The sequence below is a fragment of the Dipodomys merriami genome, unplaced genomic scaffold (genome assembly GCF_024711535.1).
Source record: "Dipodomys merriami isolate MVZ:Mamm:240054 unplaced genomic scaffold, mDipMer1.0.p SCAF_5, whole genome shotgun sequence".
NCBI classification, from domain to species: Eukaryota; Metazoa; Chordata; class Mammalia; order Rodentia; family Heteromyidae; genus Dipodomys; species Dipodomys merriami.
Genome location: NW_027206068.1, coordinates 70,855,121 through 70,873,626, shown reverse-complemented (window position 1 = coordinate 70,873,626; position 18,506 = coordinate 70,855,121). Strand labels below are relative to the sequence as shown.

Genomic DNA, 18,506 nt, shown 5'->3' with positions numbered 1-18,506 from the left:
GGGCCAGAGTGGCATTGGGACAAGAGCCCTGGGGACCGACCCCATCTACACAGCAAGAAAAGCCAGAGAGCCCCACGGGACACCAGGGGCCTAACCTTTCACCTGCATTAAAACCACTCTCTGTGGGGACCCCTCCCTGCCCAAAATGTCTCCTTTATGATGATCACTCTCAAATTAACGATCCCTGGGAAGAGCAAGATAGAGTGTAAGCTCCCCAAGTCCAGGATGCTCCGCCCGCACACCAGTCTACCCTTTGGGTTGGGCCCTAAAGACCTCATGCAGAGGGCCCAGGACGTGGTTGGTGGTCATAGGATTAGTTCGTCCTCATCTTCTTCATCAGTGGATCGCAGACTGGGGCCCTGCAAGATGTCAGCCAGCTCCTCTTCGGGCCCTGGGCTCTCTACCAGCTCTAGCTCCTCCAGCTCACCCTCTGCTTTGGGTGGGGCTGAGGGCCAAGGGGGCTCTGGGGAAGGGGGTGGCACAGGAGTCTCTGAGGAGGCAGGAGCCTCATCCTCTGCTCCAAGGGATCCAGGACCATGCTGTGGCCGGCTCCAGCCCTCTGCAGGAGGAGGGCCCCCCCCAGGTCTCTTCCGGGTTGAAGTTGTACTCCTGAAGCTGGCAAGGGGAGGGCGCAGCTGCACCCCAGATTTGGTGTGGCCCTCGATGGCCTTCTGTAGCTAGGGAAGACAGAGAGAAGAAAGAGATGGAGAATGGGAAAGGTGGAAAAGAAACAGATGAGGACAGACACAAGAGGAAACAAGAATGGAAGGCAGAGAGGCAACACCAGTGGGGAGAAATAGAGAACTAGACAATACGGAAGAAAGAGAGAATACAGAATATGCAAACCAGAGGTGATGGGCACATGGCAAGAAGCTTTGCCTGTGCAGTGTGACTCTGGTTTACCCCATCCATGGTTCCAATCCCTACTCAGTTCACCTCATCTAGGGTTCTATTCCCCTCACCCCCTCCACCCCCCAACCCCCAGGACTGTAGCCATAACAGGCTCTGCAGTCTTGCCCTCCTGGAGAAACTTCCAGAAACATCCTCAGATTACCTCTTCCAGAGCCAGGACTCCCCTGAGCTTCCCCATGCTGGTCACATAGGCGAGATGGAGGCCGAGAAGTGAGAAGAGCGTGTGAGTCTGGGTAGGGAGAACACAGGTCAACACATGCCCCCATGCTCCTGGCCCGTCCACACCTGAGCAGTAGGCCGGGACCTGCCTTGTGGAGGGTTGTCTGCTCCACCAGCTGGAAGGGCGACTGGTCGATGCAGCAACAGTCAAAGCACACAGGCTGGCTCAGCTGCTCCTGTTCCCAGACCTCGATCTGTGGGGGGGGGAGGGCGGGGGGGGGCAGAGCAGGAAAGTAACCAGTCTCCCAGAGACCACTGCCTCCTCAGGGGTGTGGCCCTGACACATGGCTTCCTAGCCCTTGCCCAGGGCCCTGTAACTGCGTAGGAACCATCAGATACTCTTCCCAGGGGACAGTGCCGTCCCTTTCCTCCCCAATCAGACCTGAAATCTGAACTTCTCCCTCAAGTACCCAGGACATGGGTCCTTCTTCCAGTCTCCCAAATCTTCCATTTCTTGGGCCCCCAAACACGTAGTCTAGTTTTCATTTAGACCCCTGGCTCCAGTCAAACCATACTGCCTCCTGTTCTTCGGGGCCCTTCCCCACTGTCTCTTGCTGTTCTCACTACCTGTTCCTGACCCTGTCTGACCATATAGTGTGCCTCTCCTGCTCTTTTCGGCTCCTATCCTTTGGAAACACGGCATTGTTCACACTCAGCTGGCATTTGTCTTTCCTCTGCCTGTTGGACATCGCCTCCTGGAGAGTCGTATGCGATGTCAATTGTTGTTTGTTGGAGACGGAGAAGACCAGGCAGTTGCCTTTTGGAAGCAAAGCTCCTGATTATTTGTTGACCTGTAACAGACTTATTTCCTCACATGGCTTAGTTGATGTGAGCAGGGTTTGTTTCTTTTTGTTTGCCATTCTGTGACAGAAACACCCTCTATCTTTTGGGCTTCAGTTAAGCACACCCAGACCCCCAGAGGAACCACTGGGTCTCTGGCTACCATAACTGACTGATTTTCTAAAATAGTTCATTCATCAGCACCTTCTGAGTGATATGGTACTGTACCTCTCCTTTTCCTTACTTGTCCAAATCTGTACCTCTAAGCTTCAGAGAATATCAGTATAGGCATTCACCTTGTTCCATGATTCAATCCTTGACTGGACCCAGTCACACATCCTCTAAACTCACATTCTCCTGACCTAAAGGTTCACAAGCACTTTAAACATCTCTCAGCACAGGAATATGACCACTTCATAGATACTCAGAAGAGAGGACTCAGGTATAGGGATACGATGGCTCAGGTTGATCATCCTGTCATCCTGGTCCTTTCTAAAGTCATTTTAGACCTTTAGAGCTTCCATGTTTGCCTTTTTGCATAACAGCAGTGGCAGAGAATTTTCAGAGAAGGTTCACTAGCAACTTCTTCTGTCATGGTCCTCTTTCTAATTGCTTTACATGTCTTAGCTCATTGAATCCCCTCAACAATCTGTATCTTCATCTTCACTTTACAGACAAGCAACTGGGGATCTCCAGTGTTGATAGCTTGTCTGAGGCTCCATGGTCAGTGATGGATACAACTAGGCTTCTAGCTGTGTGCTGACGATATTCTGGGTACAGCCTCAACTTCTCTCCAAAGGAAGGAAGGATGAGTTGGAAAACAGAGCTCTAACTGTATACTCAATGTAATACACAGAGTTAAACAAATCCTAACACGACTTCAGGTGAATTTCTTTATTTCCCTATTTCTCGTATTTGCCCCATCCCCATACTATTTTGTCAAACACCAACATCTTGGTACCATCAAAGTTATCATCTGAAAAGTATGTTTAAATATGCCATATTTGGACTCTTATTGGATCTTATCCCTACAAAATATCTCAAGCACAGCACTTGGTAGTTCCTTAAGCTTATTGGGGGAAAGACATAATCTAGACTTACATGATCTATCTTCTTTTTATACCTGGCTGTACTTTGTTTCCAGAAGTTATTAAATAGCCTTTCTGATCCAATCCACCAGCTGTTTTTCACTCTTGTTGGTGCAATAAAAAATACTTATACATATTATTAGTGTTACAACTTAACAAAATATTTAAATGCAATTATGGCCTAATTCTGCTGTCGACAGGACAGGATGCCTCTTTATGTGTGTTTCAAGGAGCAGCTTCCTTCCCTCCTTCCTTCCTTCCTTCTTTCCTTGTTTCCTTCCTTCCTTTCTTTGCCTGGGCACTGTCCCTGAGCTTCTGTTTGTCATTTCCAGCTTTTTGGTAGTTAATTGGAGATAAGCGTCTCACAGACTTTCCTGCCCGGGCTGGCTTTGAACCTCGATCCTCATATCTCAGCCTCCTAAGTAAGTAGGATTACAGGCGTGAGCCAATGACGCCTGCTTCTTTCCCTCCTTTCTACTTACAGTCTTTCATCCAAGCCTATAGTACTCCTAGTCTTTAGAATATATTTATTCGGATGTCCAGTAAGATGTATATTTTAAATTGGTATCCAGCATGGCTTTTTTTCAGCTACAACCGTTAAAAGCAGCCTTTGCAGCCAGCCTGCCACTCTCTCTCACTGCATGTGTAGTTGCTAATGGACATTTTTTTCTGTTCTTCTACGACCCCTAGAGACCATTCTGACCAGGCATCCAACCACTGCTTTACATTGTGTTTGTTCTTCACAACCACATGGACTCAGCATTTGCTGATTTTTTTTTTCTCTCATAAACTTGATATCCACCTCCTTTAGGAAGCAGGCATCTGTCTCCATTATTTTCTTTCAATTTATGCTTCTTCCCAGTCTTACTGCCTAACATTTCCAGTTGCCCGCTTTTTTCAGGGCCTGATAGGTTCAGTGTAGTAACCTCTGTGAGAATGTATTTTCCTTTTGAAGTTTTGATACAGTTCTTCCCATTCTGTTGTTGTTGTTGTGTCAGTTGCGGGGCTAGAACTCAGGGCATTGGCAATATTCCTGAGCTCTTTTGCTCAAGGCTAGTACTCGACCACTTTGAGCCACAGCTCCACTTCTGGTTTTCTGTGGTTAATTGGAGATAAAGAGTCTCATGGACTGTCCTGCCCGGGCTGGCTTTGAACCATGATCCTCAGATCTCAGTCTCCTGAGTAGCTAGGATTACAGGCATGAGCTACCAGTGCCTGGACCTATTAGGTTTTAGTGATGGCTCCCTGGTTCTACTTTATTTCAGGTAAATCCCATCCTTCCCAAACAGCCTCTGCCAAGTATGGAATGTTCATCTCCAAGAAAATGCAAGGCACCATGATCTATCCACAAAGGAAAGTCCAGAACTTCTGTTTCTTGAACAACTCCGAACAACAACATGCTTCTGGAACAATTCCATCCCCCTGGGGATACCAGTGTGCCCTATCATCTGCTCACGACTCTATGATCATACTTTATTCTGAAAAGCTTTCCTGTCTAGACTCATTCTTTATACTTATAATAACACATTAAGAAAGTAGGGGGGAAAGTAATGATGACTTCACTGGATATAACAACATACTGTGGACTTAGCTACTGCTTTTAGCTTACCTCTTCAGGTGACATGTTATCCACTAAATCCGGCGAGTCCTAGAGAAGATACAAGACCATGTTCTTTCCATGCCAGTTGTGGTTCTCAATATAACAGTAACCATGTCCCCTGCCAGGACCACAGAAGAACTTGGTTCCAAGTTACCTTTTTGTGGTGGTTGTTTGGTCCTAGGGCTTGAACTCAGGGCCTGAGCACTGTCTCTGAGCTTTTCTGCTCAAAGCTAATGTTCTACTATTTAAGCCACAGTTGATTGGAGAGAAGTTTTACAGATTTTCTTGCCTAAGCTGGCTTTGAACTATTACCCTCAGCTTTCAGTTTCCTGAGTAGCCAGGACTTCAGGCATGAGCTAGCAGTGCCAGTGTCCAGTCATCATTCTTTTTTTTTTTTTTTTTTGTCTCAGCAAGGCAGAATTTACTTCTATGCAGAAGGGTGCATCATCAGCCAAAAATCTAGCAAGCAAGCATCCAGAGCTCAGGTATTTATTCCTAATGTATCAGGCCCTGAAGTCATCATTCTTAATAGGAACGCTGTCTTCCTAATGAAGAACCATAGTTTCTCAGTCCTGAAATATAAGCATCCTTCCTCCATCCCCCTCTAAACCTTTCCCCTTTACCTGGCTTGTTGTCTTCTTTGTGGGGCGAGCTCTGCCGAGCAAGCAGCGCAGCAGACACTGGAAGATGGAGCCTCTTTGACCTGAAAGGAGTGGAAAGTGAGAGCAGGTGGCCCAGAGGATCCAGGAGGCCTCCGACACTGTGCCACCAAAGGGCTTTGCTCCCCAGGGGTTGCACCCCACTGGATACCTCTTTTCTACCTATGTCACAACTCCCTGGGACAGTAGTGTGTCCTATGCATCCATAAGGTCCCCCTCCTGCCATCTGCTAGCTCCTCCTCAGAGCAGCAGCCCTTAGGTAGAGGTAAGCCCAGAAGTAGCACACAGGGCACAAGTTCAGGGGCATCTTCACCTGCAGGCTCTGTGGCTTCCGGTGGCTGTTTGTGGTTGGGCAGGGGCCCATTAGGTTCTTCAGGAGACAATGGAGCAGTAGGAAAGGCGGGAGGAGGAAGAGGAAGAGGAGGGAGCTGGAAGAAAAGCAAAACTTCTCAGTCTCAAAGAAGAGGCGGTTAGATAATTTGCTGCCTTCATGAGAAGATCTTGGGGAATCTCTCTTTGGCTCCACAGCTCAGAATTCCTCTGGATTCTCATACACACCAACATCTCTTCAATGCCTCTCCACACTGTTTTCCTATCCAAAATTCTGGCGTTGTCTTTATCAGTGAGAACCCCTGCACCTACCTTCCTCCCACCCTTTTTATTTCCCTGCTTCTGCTCAGCCCAGCCCAGCCATCACTAACTGGTGGGGATGTGGCTGGTGACCCTGGCTGAGGCCTTTCCCCTTGAACCATTCTGTCTGTCCCGTTGGCCTTTCCCAGCTTGGTCACCTCGGTCTTCCCGGAGAGGTCCTCATCTTCATCCTCATCCACAAAGGCAAAGGACTCTGGCCGGCCTCGAGGAGACATGCCAGGGAGGTTCTCCCCAGCCAGCCTGGCCTGGCCATTGTAGGGCAGCTCAGACAATTTCCTTGCCATTTCCTGAGCCGCCTGCAGTCTCCTCTCCGGACACAGGTGGCGCTGCAGGAGAGACTGCAGTTCGGAGCGCTCCACGGAGCCCAGCAGGATCATGGAATCTGGGGGACATCAGGGCTCCCTGAGCATCTATCTGCTCCACACCCTTGAGCATCAGCAGCTCAGAGCCCCCCGTCTTTCTCCAGCTGTTGCTCTGTCTTCCTAAAGTCCTGCAGGGCTGACCTCACTCAAGCCCCTTTTATTTCACCCAGGGAGCACTGACAGACCCCCATCGGTGACACACTTGGTGGTGCTAAGGCATTCTTATTTGGATGCTGCCCTTGCATAGGTGCTTGCAAATAGGTGCACTCAGTATTAAAAATAGTCTAATCAACCAGATCCAAATAGGATGAAGGAGGAAAAGCTATTCACATAGGGTGAGATGTGGACACACTGGGGTGGGGGGGGAGAGGGGGAGAAGTCCATAAGCAATATAAACGTCATGTCTTCTACCTCACAAGGGAAACAAGAAAAGCATCATTTACCCCTCACATTTCATCACGTAAAGATCCTACATCCTTCTAGGATGAAGACAAATGCCTGCTTTTCCTGAGTAGAAGTGCTGCTACAACAATTAACAGTCAGTATGTTTTTAAGACCATGAAGCTGCAGTGGTGCTGAGATACGTTACTGTCAAACCTGAGTTGCTATTATATAGACCCTGCGTGCAGCGCATGTCTGCACCTCAGATCTGATGAAGAGCCGTGGCTTTAGAACTCCTTAGGAGGAAAACATTTGAACTAATCTAATTGGAGAAAATCAGAGGCTCTGATTACCTGAAATCCAAACTAACAATTTTAATGGCTCCAAACAGCCCTGCATAATTTTTCCCTATTGCGCTAATTCAAGCCACAGAAAAATATTTATAGAATATCCAGTAAATAGAACTCTGGACATACAGAAGTTGTAGTCTTGACCATCCAGGAATACTCCATCTAGTGAGGAGGACAAGACGTAACTATATCATCACAGGATGAGGTGATTCAAAGCAAGATGAAATGCCAAAAGGAGGCCAATTCCTAAAAACATTTGTTTCTCTATAGGGAACATTTTCTCTCTCTTCCTTAGTCTAGGTATTAAAGAGCAAATATGACAAGTTAAGTAGAGAAGGCCTTGAGATTTATTATTAATTTCTATTATTCATGCATTTCTTATTGGCAAATTGGCTTTATTGACAAATATTTTTAACCTCTACTCAATGCAGGAGGTGTGTTTCTCAGTATTCACAGACATACCCCAAGTGACAAAAGTTTGAATTGCCTGATGCCTCCGTGTTCCAGCCCATGTCAAACAAATCAGCACCCAACCTTCTCCTGTCAGCTTGAATAAGTGAACAAGTGTTCTTTCATAGCCTACTTAATGCCAGGCTGCTTTTTACATCTTTGTGCTGTGTGGTGATTTCCCCATTTAAAATGTACCCCCTGCAGTAGTGCTGAAATACTGTCTAGGATTGCTAAGCCTGGGAAAGTTGTGTTGTGTCTTCCTGGAAAGTACACGTACTGGGTAAGCTTCATTAGTGCATGTTTATGGAGTCATCAGCAGGGAGCTCAAAGTTAATAAATCAATATCTTCCCACTAAGGTGTCTTTGAAACAGGAACCCACAAAAACTCAAAGTTATGTACTGATTGACAATTATGTATTAACAATAATGGTGTGAATAGTCTCAAAAAGAATGTATTCCAATATTTCCCTTACGAGCAGTTGTTCAGTATAATGTTTGCTAATTCCATGTACATGGAGACTATAGACTATAAATGGCATAAAGAATGGGACGCTAGTGTATTCCTTTCTTTTCTTTGTCTTTTTTCTTTTTTACTGTGTTTTTGTGCATGTGCTTCTGGCTATATTTTTCCTCCTTAAGAAAGACCATATTCTCTACTGAGCATGAGCTAGTCCTCACATAGCAGGTTAGAGTCCTAAAGACAGGCCTGGGTGGCGACGCTTCCTTTGTCTGTATGGAACTCTTGTTTGGGTCCGCAGTTTGGGAATAGGGCGTTGGCTTCCTTTCTCCCCACTGACCTTTGGAATCCACCAGTGGCAAAGTCTTGACTGTGGTGGTCTGGAGCAGGTTTCTCAGTTCCCCATAGGTGCAGGAAGCCGAAACAAATTTCACATCACGTACCATAATGTCCTCAACAAAGATTGTAAACTTACTATGGAAGAAGAAAGCATACTGGGTCAGCCCTATCATATGTGCCTCTGGACTTTCCTATCCCTTCCTTCCTCCCATGAGGTGTGCCATGCATTTAGTCATTTACAGTATTTATTAAGCACATGGAATCATGGAAAGAATTTAAAACAGTGCTTCCCGACATTAACCCTAACTTCATTTTCCACCTCAGAGTGTCGCCATCCCCATCAAATCTAAACTAATTCCAGCTGGTGCCCCTGACCTGAGCTGGTTCCAACCAAGGTCAGGCAAGTAGGGAAGCTTCTTGACCTGGATGATGCTGTCATAGAGGGAAGGCTGCAGGCTCTGAGCCACCATGTTGGCTAAGATAACAGCTACCATCATGGGTAGGATGTGAGCGATCTGACCCGTTAATTCGAAGCAAATCACAGCTGTGGAGACGGTGTGAGACACGGCACCTGTCAGCGCTGCTGCTCCTGGAATGACAGGAACATGTGGCAGGGTTAGAGCTGCCATTCTTGGCATGGACACGCTGTGGGCATGACAAGGTGGGAGATGGGACTGGTCAGTATCAGTACGCCCATGCTAACCAGTTAGAATGCTGGTTCATAGAAAAACATTTTTTGGCTATAATCCTGCAGCTTTCAGTAAGTCCTAAAAACACTTATGTGTATTCAAATATTAATTGGTAATGAGATCTATTCTTTGTTTCTGAAAGTTTGAATCAGTCTTAATTGAGCATTTGAAAATCCAGTAATGACATTTTACCTTAGGCTATGAGTGTTGATGCCAACAGTTAACGAGCAGACAGAGTGAAACCCCAAGAATTGCCCTGTGGAATTGGGGCAATGAGACCTGTATCAGACCCAGATTCTATGTCTCGACTGTCTGGACAGAACTTTCTTCCTTTGGAATCCTGTGCTCTCACCTGCAGAGTGAAAGCTTTATTCAATGATTTCTAAAACTCTTGGAGATTTAGAACTTAATGATTCCAGAGGTCCACTGAAGATGGAATCTATCTTGCATATCTTAGTTGTTTTCTCATCAACCCAGGTAGTGCCTTATGCATTAATTATATTTCTTATTTAAATTTGAGAAAGATGTCTTGTGTAAAAAATGTTGGGGAAGGCAACTGTGATTAGATCACAATAAAAAGTCACACAAAGAGAAATAAAGGGAAGAATGGCATGATTGGGTGGGGCATACATCAGAAATCATCACGGAAAGATGTCCATCAGGGAGGCTGGGTAGAGATATCTGAGAGACAGGAGTCCTATTTATAAATGAAACTTTTGTAAAGGGGTGGGATGGAGGAGAAGGGTACCATATGAACTATAAAATGGGTTCGTTCTCCTTTATCTAGGAAAGGACTGGCCTTATATGTTTGAAGAGGGAAAGGAGAGAATGTACATAATAATTTTGGAGATGATAGTAATCACTTTATTAGATATAGCTCTATCTTGGAAGTCATTTTAGAACAAAGAAATTAAAGGGCAACTAATTTTCTCCGTGGTCACCAAGGCAACAAGTGGTAGGGAAAGCCTAGAGATCAAGTTTCTCAGTTCTTCCCTGTCTGCTCTTACTTCAATATTAACATGTATTAACATAAACATCTCAATATTAACATATATTCGATGTTAACATATCTCAGATTGATTACACTTGAGCTGGTAACCTGACCTGCTATTCCAGGATTCTTCAGAAGGAAGGGAAAATTGTTTTCCAAAATATTCAGACAAAACTCAGGCTATGTTCAGCTTATTTACTCATTTAATCCCTATTAATCCCTTTGCAACGTGAGGAAATTGAGGCTCACAGAAGTTCAATAAAAACTCATGAGAGGCAGAGCCAAGGTTTCGTTATTTGAATTAAAGTTGAATTAAATAGCATTAAATTGAGACCATATGGTAGAGTCTGGAATGGGGATTTGTTGGCAGTGTGAGTAAGAATTTGGGGAACTTGAATTTTGGTTGCTGAAGGGTAGAACCGTGTCTCACCAATTACTGCATAGCCCCCTGGTAGGATCTTGTAGATGATGTCATCAAATAAGATTCCCTCAGGAAACAGCATGGCCATGATTTCTCCTACCAGCCTTCCAAATGCAGCTCCTAGAGAGAAAATCAAAGAAGCCAAAAATTTACAAGATCCCAGTATTCTCTATGTTTTGAAGCAAACCTGTCCCTGGGTCTTAAAACCCAATACAAACTCCGAGCATCCATCCCAGCATTTTTCCCTTTTTTATTGTGGGGGGGGGGGAGGCGGGTTGTGGGGCCTGAACTCTGGGCCTGGGCGCTGTCTGTCAGCTCCTCAGCTCAATGCTACCACTTGAGCCACAGCGCCACTTCTGGCTTTTTTCATTTTGCTTATGTGGTGCTGAGGAATCAAACCCAGGGCCTCAGGCATGCAAGGCAAGCGCTCTACCACTGAGCCACCTTCCCAGCCCCCCATCCCAGCATTTTTCAACTACCCTATAATTCAGCTATCAGTAAGGTGCTATGAGATCTTACCTAACACAAACACAGGCATGAAGCCTCCACAGGGGATGGGCATAGTGGTGGCGACAATAGACATCCAAAACTAGAATAAGAAAGAAGGGTTAAAATGAAGTGTTAGAAAACCTTCTCAACTCTGCCCTCTCCCCTTTCCTCCTGCTTCTAGAGTCATCACAGAAAGCCTGGGATCGCCCATCCTTCTAGATGCCTTCCTGGGTGTCTTTCTCTAGGACCAAAACAGTTGGTTCTTTCAGAGTGAGAAGACACCCAGGATGTAAGGGTAAGAGAAGTTTTCCAACTGGTTAACACAAACCAACCATACTTGGAGTATATTTTCCTTTTGGCACCCTAGAACAAGGAATAAAGCCCCAGAGGTACGGTACCTCTTTCACTTCTCCCAAAGGATCCTCACTTGCTGTAATCTCAGCCCAGGTAATTCACCTCTGTAGAATAGCCTGAGCCTCTTGAAGCTAGAGGATTCCTTTTCCTGGTCAGATTATATTCCTGAAAAGGAGCTTCAGTGCTAAGTGGTAGCTACCTCAAAGTCCTAGTGACTTACTACGAGCCTAACTTTGATTTGCTATAAAGCAAACCTCATAGAAGGCAATCCTCACAGGAGAACCTCTGCCTGAGTCATCTGCTTTGCCATCAAACTATCTTAAACAAGGATCAAAAATTAGATCTGGAGACTGAGGGTGTACAGCTCTGTGGTAGAGTACATTTTTAGCATTTTTCAGGCTGTGGATTTGATCCCCAGTACTGAAAAAAAATTAGATCTGTCTGTCCTGAGATGGCAAATTAGAGCCTGATTAGTCAGACAATATAATAGAAACAATCTCCAGGGTCAAGTTCACCAGGGGTATTTTAGTAATTGGGATATTTTTAGCAAAAACGGTATATGCATTCTGAGGCAAAGAACACAAAAGAATGGAGAAACAGAACAGAAAAGGAGCCGTGCTTGAACTTTTAACACATCTAGAGAAGTCATAAAAATATGAGCTATAATTTGTGAACTAAGCAGCAGATTTACATCACCTGAACAATAAGCAATAGAAAAGAATCTCAAACTAATTAGGAGTGAGGTGATAACAACTAACGTTTAAAGTTTCTATCCTTCTTTTTTTTTTTTTTGGTCGGTCATGGAGCTTGAACTCTGGGCCTGAGCGCTGTCCCTCAGCTCTTTAGCTCAAGGCAAGCGCTATACCACTTGAGCTACAACACCACTTCCGATTTTCTGGTGGTTTATTGGAGATAAGAGTTTCACGGACTTTCCTTCCCCAGGCTGGCTTTGAACTGCCATCTTCAGATCTCGGCCTCTTGAGTAGCTAGGGTTACAGACATGAGCCACTGCCTCCCAGCTAAAGTTTCTATACTTTTAAAGTCATTCCCATCACTAACCTAATGAGAAATGAACTACTTGTTTTATGAATCTTAGAAAGAGTTCCTCTCAGCCGAGGCAGTGATGAAGACTTATTCCAGAAGCACTGAGATGATGCAAAACCTATGCTTCTTTAGGTCAAAATATGACTATGTAGAACAGATGAAAACAAACAAAGACACTATAGACTGAGAATTCCTTGGGGCAGAGAGTGTATCTTGTTATTTCTGTTCTCTGCTCTGGCAGTGCTCTGTGGAGATCAGAAGGAAGGGAGGAAAGTCAAATGAGAGGCTGGTCAAACAGTAGTGATGCAAAGCAGAAAAATCTCCTTGGAGCTAATATTTGCTCCTGCAGGGAACTTATTTAGAACGTAAATGGCCAGACCTTTCTAAGAAGAGACTGCAACAGACTACCCAGAGACAGGATTGTAGGCACTTGTAGTTTCAGCTTCTTAAGTGATTATGATGTTTAACAGTTTAAAAGCTCTTGAACTGTCATAAACCAGCTCCTAGAATAAGTACGAGGAAGATAAAAGGCATTCTGTAGGTTCAGTTAATGGGAAAGCTCCAGTAATATGAATAACAGGAGACAAATGGGCCTGATTTCAGAGGGTGAATGAAATTATCCTCCAAGATATGTATGAGAATAGGATCAAGATCATAGTTATCAACTCCTGCAGCACAAGGAATGACACATGAAAACAGCAAACTTTTTAAGCATATAAAGAAAGACATGGAACATAAATAACTCTCAAGACTTAAAGCACCCAATTCTAGAATACTGGGAAATTAGAGAGCTATTATCACAGAGTCCACTATTTTTGGACCCTTCATAAGAAGGAGTGATACAAAGATCACACACAAAGAAATCTTTAGAAATGTTGAAAACTGGCTATGCTGAGAATTTAACAAGGTAATAATGTTAGACTCATTAAAAAGGACTGAGAAGTTGGAATTAGAGTCATTGTAAATCCTTCCATTTATGATGAGACTCGCCATGCCTTCAGATGAAGGAAGAGAGAAGTTCCTTTCACCAATGCTATGAAAAACCTGTACTGTGAATCTTATATGCCTATGTTGATTCTGTGGACCAGGGTTCCGATCCAATTGTGGAAAAACAATTTTTGCTACTGCTCTGGTTTAGCTATGGTGTAAGTACTCCCAAAGCTTCGTGTTTTGAAATTTAATCCCTATGGTGAAATATTAAGAGGGCAGAAACTTAATCTGACTAGTGTTTAGAGTGAAGCCTTTGGAAATCAGTTAGGATCAGGCAAGGTCATCCGAATGGAAGTTCCAATGGAGACTCTTGCTGACTTCATAAGAAAGAGAAAGGGCTGGAGGCACATATAAAGTAGTAGAGCACCAGCCTAGCAATTGCAATAAATAGACAAAAAAAGAGAAAGAAAGAAGGAAGGAAAGAAAGAAAAGAAAAGATACACACATATGTTTTCTATCTCTTGCCATATGATGGCCCTGCCCTATCTCAAGATTCTGATAGCAAGAGTATTCTCTTTCATCAAATGTGGTCCCTTTGCCTTGGATATACAGAACTGCAGGCCGAAATACATCTCAACAACCGGTCTCTGTCATTTCCTTATAAGAATCCACAGATGAATATAATCACCTTTATCCTTTAGTCTGGCTATGGAAAATATTAGGGTATGTTTGTGAGTCTAGTAACTAGGCAGTGAAATGCTGGAGAACAGTGACACCTAGGCAACGCAGGGGTTCGTAGCAATGCATACTGTAGATTATTAGACCTTCCGCAAGCTGCTAGGCTTCAAATATAGTGCGGGAAATATGTATTTTTTTCTAATGAACTTCTGATGGGAACATTACCAGGAATATTCAATGAGAAATTAATTAAAGCAACATAGAGTTGAGTCCTTTTAGTCTGTTTAGTGGAATCCACATATATAATTAGAAGTCAGGGGAGGTGGGATGAGATAAGGGGAAATATATAGCATTTTATTCTTTAAAAAAGTTTTCAAAATCTTGACATTTTAATAGTATATACAATCCCAAAGTTACCATATAGCTCAGTCTAGAGGAATATCTAAAATTATAAGTAATCATCTCTGGATAAGAAATTCTAAAACTTGAACTTGATTAGTACAGGTAGGCTTGTAGACTCAACATGGGTTTAGTTATAAACTAAATACTCTTAGTTTGTAAACTAAGAGGAGGCAGATACTATAATGAAAGTCCAGAAATTAAATCCCTAACAAGATTATGACTCCTTTTTGACAAAAGTATCAAACATTGTAAAGGAAGAAATAAAAAAGGATGAAATTAATAAATGGAGAATATAAAATATGGAAGCTATAAATCCAAGGGACCCTTCTCAAGTGGACTAGGAAGAACACAAACAGAGCTTCAAGTAACACACAGCTGAGACCCTGAGAGCATAAGTGTCAGAGTCAACACGTGGTATGGGAAGGGCCTGCTATCTCTAATCGTACTATGATTGAAGAGAACATTAAACGAGCAATGGAAAACAAAGGAGGGGCTGAGAAGGTGGCTTAGTGGTAGAATGCTTGCCAAGCATGCCTGAAGCCCTGGGCCCGATTCCTCAGTACCACATGAACAGAAAGGCTGGAAGCAGTGCTGTGGCCCAAATGGTAGAATGTCAGCCTTGAGCCAAAAAGAAGCTCAGGGACAATGCCCAGCCCCTAAGTTCTCAAGTCCCAGGACTGGCCAAAAGAGAAAAGAAAAGTAAAACAAAGGAGGAAACTTTTCAGTAATCATTTTCAATTGCAAGCATAGATTAGTCAAAGATCATTGATGAAAGACCTTGTATTTGGCACATAATAAGTGCTGAAAAAAACCATTTATTGACTAAATGAACAGAGGAGCTCACTGTACTATAATAAATGATACAAATATAACTTAGTGACTCACATCCAGATAAACTATAGGCTTGTAAATTGTCTTGTAGATAGGTTAATAGGTTATTCAAGTATTTTAAACCATGAAAGTTAAGTGAGGACAGAGATACAGAAAAAATGTTGGATTATTTAGGCAACATGTAGTATTAGCAAAAGGAAAATCACCACAAGATTTTTTTTAAGGTGAAAAGAGTTATAATAGGTATAACACCAGGAATGGAAATTTAAAAAGAAATGTCTTGATGCAAGGCACTGATTGAGAAGCACATGACCTTTGGTGGGCAAATACGGGAAAAGAAACGATGGAAAAGGGATCAATTTTTGTGTCTTAGTTAGGAAAAAATGTTTTGAGTATGTCAAAATTCATATAACCTCACTACCTAATTGGAGAACAATAAAAGTTTGTAAAAGTTCTATATAATCACTGATAAAATTCATTTCAATATTTTAACTTTTTGGAAAATCTGGGAGATTACCGACAGAACGGGGAGGTAGAATTCATGAAAATGATAATCAGCTATATGGAGAATGGAGTACCTAATTATCTAATACGTGGGAGGAATTTGGTTAATTAATCTGAGTGTTTTACATAGTAATCTACATTGCTAACCTCAAGTCTAGTCTTTGTTTACTTGGCTGCAGTAATGCCTTAATAAGATAACAAGTGGAGCCATTAGAAGGGTTATTATCTTTATGCCAAGCATCATTATGTGGATGTGAATGGCGCAATTGCCCCAGTTTTGGGTTCACATTTATAGAGGCACAACTTGTTTAGGTAATGGTTTCCTAGTATTGCTCTTTAGATCGGATGAAGACCAGATGGAGGTCTACCCTTTCCAAATCTGGGATTCTCAAGTGAAAACAGAAGCCTAGGTGGTTGGAGGTGGGGGAGCGGTACCTTCATGATGAAGAAGAGAAAGATGATGACGACCACGTGGACCTGAGGGTGAATCCACACAGCTGACTGGCCCAGGCTTTGGAGGTCACCTACGTGTTTTACCCAGGTATTGTTGTCAAACAGGGTACTGATGGCTTCTCGGGGCATCAACTGTGACAGAAAGAAGCAGAGGGCACAGGTTCTTCAGGGAAATACTAGTTCTCAGGCTCATAATTCAGTGTCTTTTGCCTTGTGCTCAGGGAGAGAATCTACCCTTTCTGACTCAGGGTCAATGGGCTGGGTATGACCTGACCCCCACCCTCAGCCTCCCCCAGAGCTGACCTCTCCAGCCATGAATTGACCCATTCCAGGTGGAAAGGTGAGTGAGGCAATGACAAAGGTAACAATCCCAGGATACAGCAGGCGGCTACAAAAGAAACAGAGTTGACCCTTTTTTCCAACCTTGCACACTCTATGGGGAACACCACCAGATGTCAGCAAGCTGTGGTTTCGGGCTGTTCACTGAGCAGTTGTTCACTAGCATCTCAGTTCTTTGTAACAGAGAGATTTTTTTTTTCACAAAAGAATGATCGTGACCTGGGAGCTCATGTTGTTTACTCTCCCACCCGCAGTACCCAGTACCAGAACCTCCTACTGTTTTATCACAGCCTTCTAAAGGCATTTAATGTCTAGCACAGAGATAAAAAGGGAGGAAAGCCAGTGTGCAGGGCAAGGGAAGGGCAGTGACTCACTGCTTAGCGAGAAACTGGCTGAGGGCCTTGTTTTTTCGGACACCAAGCATGACTTGGCGATGAAGATACACGAACACAGCTCCCAGAAATCCACAGCAAATCCTGAGGGTGTAAGTTATAAATCTGGAACTTTATGGACACAAGGCCGTCAACCCTCAGACCCAGTCTCTGCAGGGATAAAAAACACCAGCCTTCCACCTTTGCTTTCTCCCTAGCTTCCACCCAGTTGATGATTTACCCATGTGATCCCCAACTTCCTCCCAGCCCGGGCCCACTTCCAAGTCCAGTGCCACTCCTGGCTCCCAGCACATGTCCCCACGCACCCGATGACAGCGAAGGCAGGGAGTTCCTTCAGGTCGAAGGGGAAATCCATCCGGAAGTTGGTTCTAAACAGAGCTGTGATGGTGACTATAGGGCAGAAAGGCAAGAATTACACTGGGAGAGTCACAGAAAGCCAGAGACAGGAATCAGAAGTCACCACTTTCGAGGATTCTTCTAATCCTTTCTCGACTCCTAATTTCTCCTGCTTAAATCTTGCCTTCCTAGCCCATGACCTTGATCCTTGTCCTCTATCTTTGGAACTCACACAACTTCCAAAATAACACCACCCATTTGCTTTCTAAAGCAACCCCTGAGAGTTTCGCCCCCTCCTGCCCCTTCCTTAGCACCCCTATTTCATACCAGCTCCCCCTGGGGCCTCTCCCTGTTACCCGCATCCTTGTTCCACACAGCCAGCACACGGAACACAAAGGCACTGAACGTGGCTGCAAAGAATCCTCTCCAGTAGTTCCGAACAGCAAAGTAGGTAGAGGTGACCTCGATGCTAAACAGCACCCCTAGGAGGGTAGGAAAGCAGAGTCAGATGCGGACGGACTACTGCTGGGACTGGGCAGCTTTCGCTGACACTTGAACGTGGGGGGTGCAATGGTGGGTTAAAAAAAGATCTCTTGGTGTTCCACATACCTTCCTGTGCTGTTTTGTTTGGGAGGGTTTTTGTTTGTTTGTTTTTCAGATCAAGGATGTGGGTCAGTGCGAGAGAGACAGGAGGTGGTAACTAAATGGGTCCTTGATTCCAAAAAATGTAAGGATCAAGTGGATATGATCTCTCTACCTCTTAGAATCGAGTTCTGAATGGGGTTCATCACGGCGACACCCACAGGGATATAAAGGCAATTGGAATTTCTGCTAGAAAGTTAAAGGTAGAAAGCTTCTAGAACAGGTGCTCAGTTGATCCTGCAAAGCTCAGGATTTGCAGACTTGCATTGACACTCCCTTCCAGCCTCTCTAGCTCTTCCATTCCCAGGGACAATTTTATAATAAATAAGAAAAATAAGAGGGAGCTTATACAAATCTGTCTCTTTATTCCAATAAAAGAAAGCAAGAATTTCATTTTTTAAAAAAGCCAGGTGCCAGTGGTTCACATCTATAATCCTAGCTACTCAGGAGGCTGAGATCTGTGGATCACAGTTCAAAGCCAGCCAGGGTTGGAAAGTCTGTGAGACTGATCTCCAGTTAACCAACCAACTGGAAAGGGAGTTTTGGTTTAAGTAACAGCACACAAAAGCTAAGGGACAGCACCCACCTAGGTCCTAAGTTCAGGCCCTAGCCAAATTGTAGTCTTCCCCAGTACTGTTTTGGAGGGGAAATGCTAGTATCCAAGAGATGCAGAGAAAAAAAAATCTTTCAGTGTACCATGAATAGGGTTGGTTGGGCTTTGATTAGATGCAAAGTAGAAACTGATAATACAATTACATGAAAC

General features: G+C 44.1%; 1 protein-coding gene across 1 annotated transcript in view; it reads right to left on the bottom strand.

The window, feature by feature from the left end:
* Positions 1–303: 303 nt before the first annotated feature.
* Positions 304–18,506, bottom strand: part of Clcn1 (chloride voltage-gated channel 1) — a 29,799-nt gene continuing 11,596 nt past the window's right edge. The window contains exons 8-23 of the mRNA XM_069997346.1: positions 17,458–17,583; positions 17,071–17,155; positions 16,748–16,849; positions 16,338–16,422; positions 16,017–16,166; positions 10,869–10,938; positions 10,359–10,469; positions 8,624–8,837; positions 8,250–8,383; positions 6,047–6,291; positions 5,572–5,686; positions 5,223–5,302; positions 4,609–4,647; positions 1,221–1,325; positions 1,055–1,141; positions 304–677 (exon numbers count right to left, since the gene is read on the bottom strand). Coding sequence (XP_069853447.1) covers positions 306–677; positions 1,055–1,141; positions 1,221–1,325; positions 4,609–4,647; positions 5,223–5,302; positions 5,572–5,686; positions 6,047–6,291; positions 8,250–8,383; positions 8,624–8,837; positions 10,359–10,469; positions 10,869–10,938; positions 16,017–16,166; positions 16,338–16,422; positions 16,748–16,849; positions 17,071–17,155; positions 17,458–17,583 — 2,120 coding nt within the window. The 3' untranslated portion in view covers positions 304–305. The remainder of the gene's footprint in view (positions 678–1,054; positions 1,142–1,220; positions 1,326–4,608; positions 4,648–5,222; positions 5,303–5,571; positions 5,687–6,046; positions 6,292–8,249; positions 8,384–8,623; positions 8,838–10,358; positions 10,470–10,868; positions 10,939–16,016; positions 16,167–16,337; positions 16,423–16,747; positions 16,850–17,070; positions 17,156–17,457; positions 17,584–18,506) is intronic.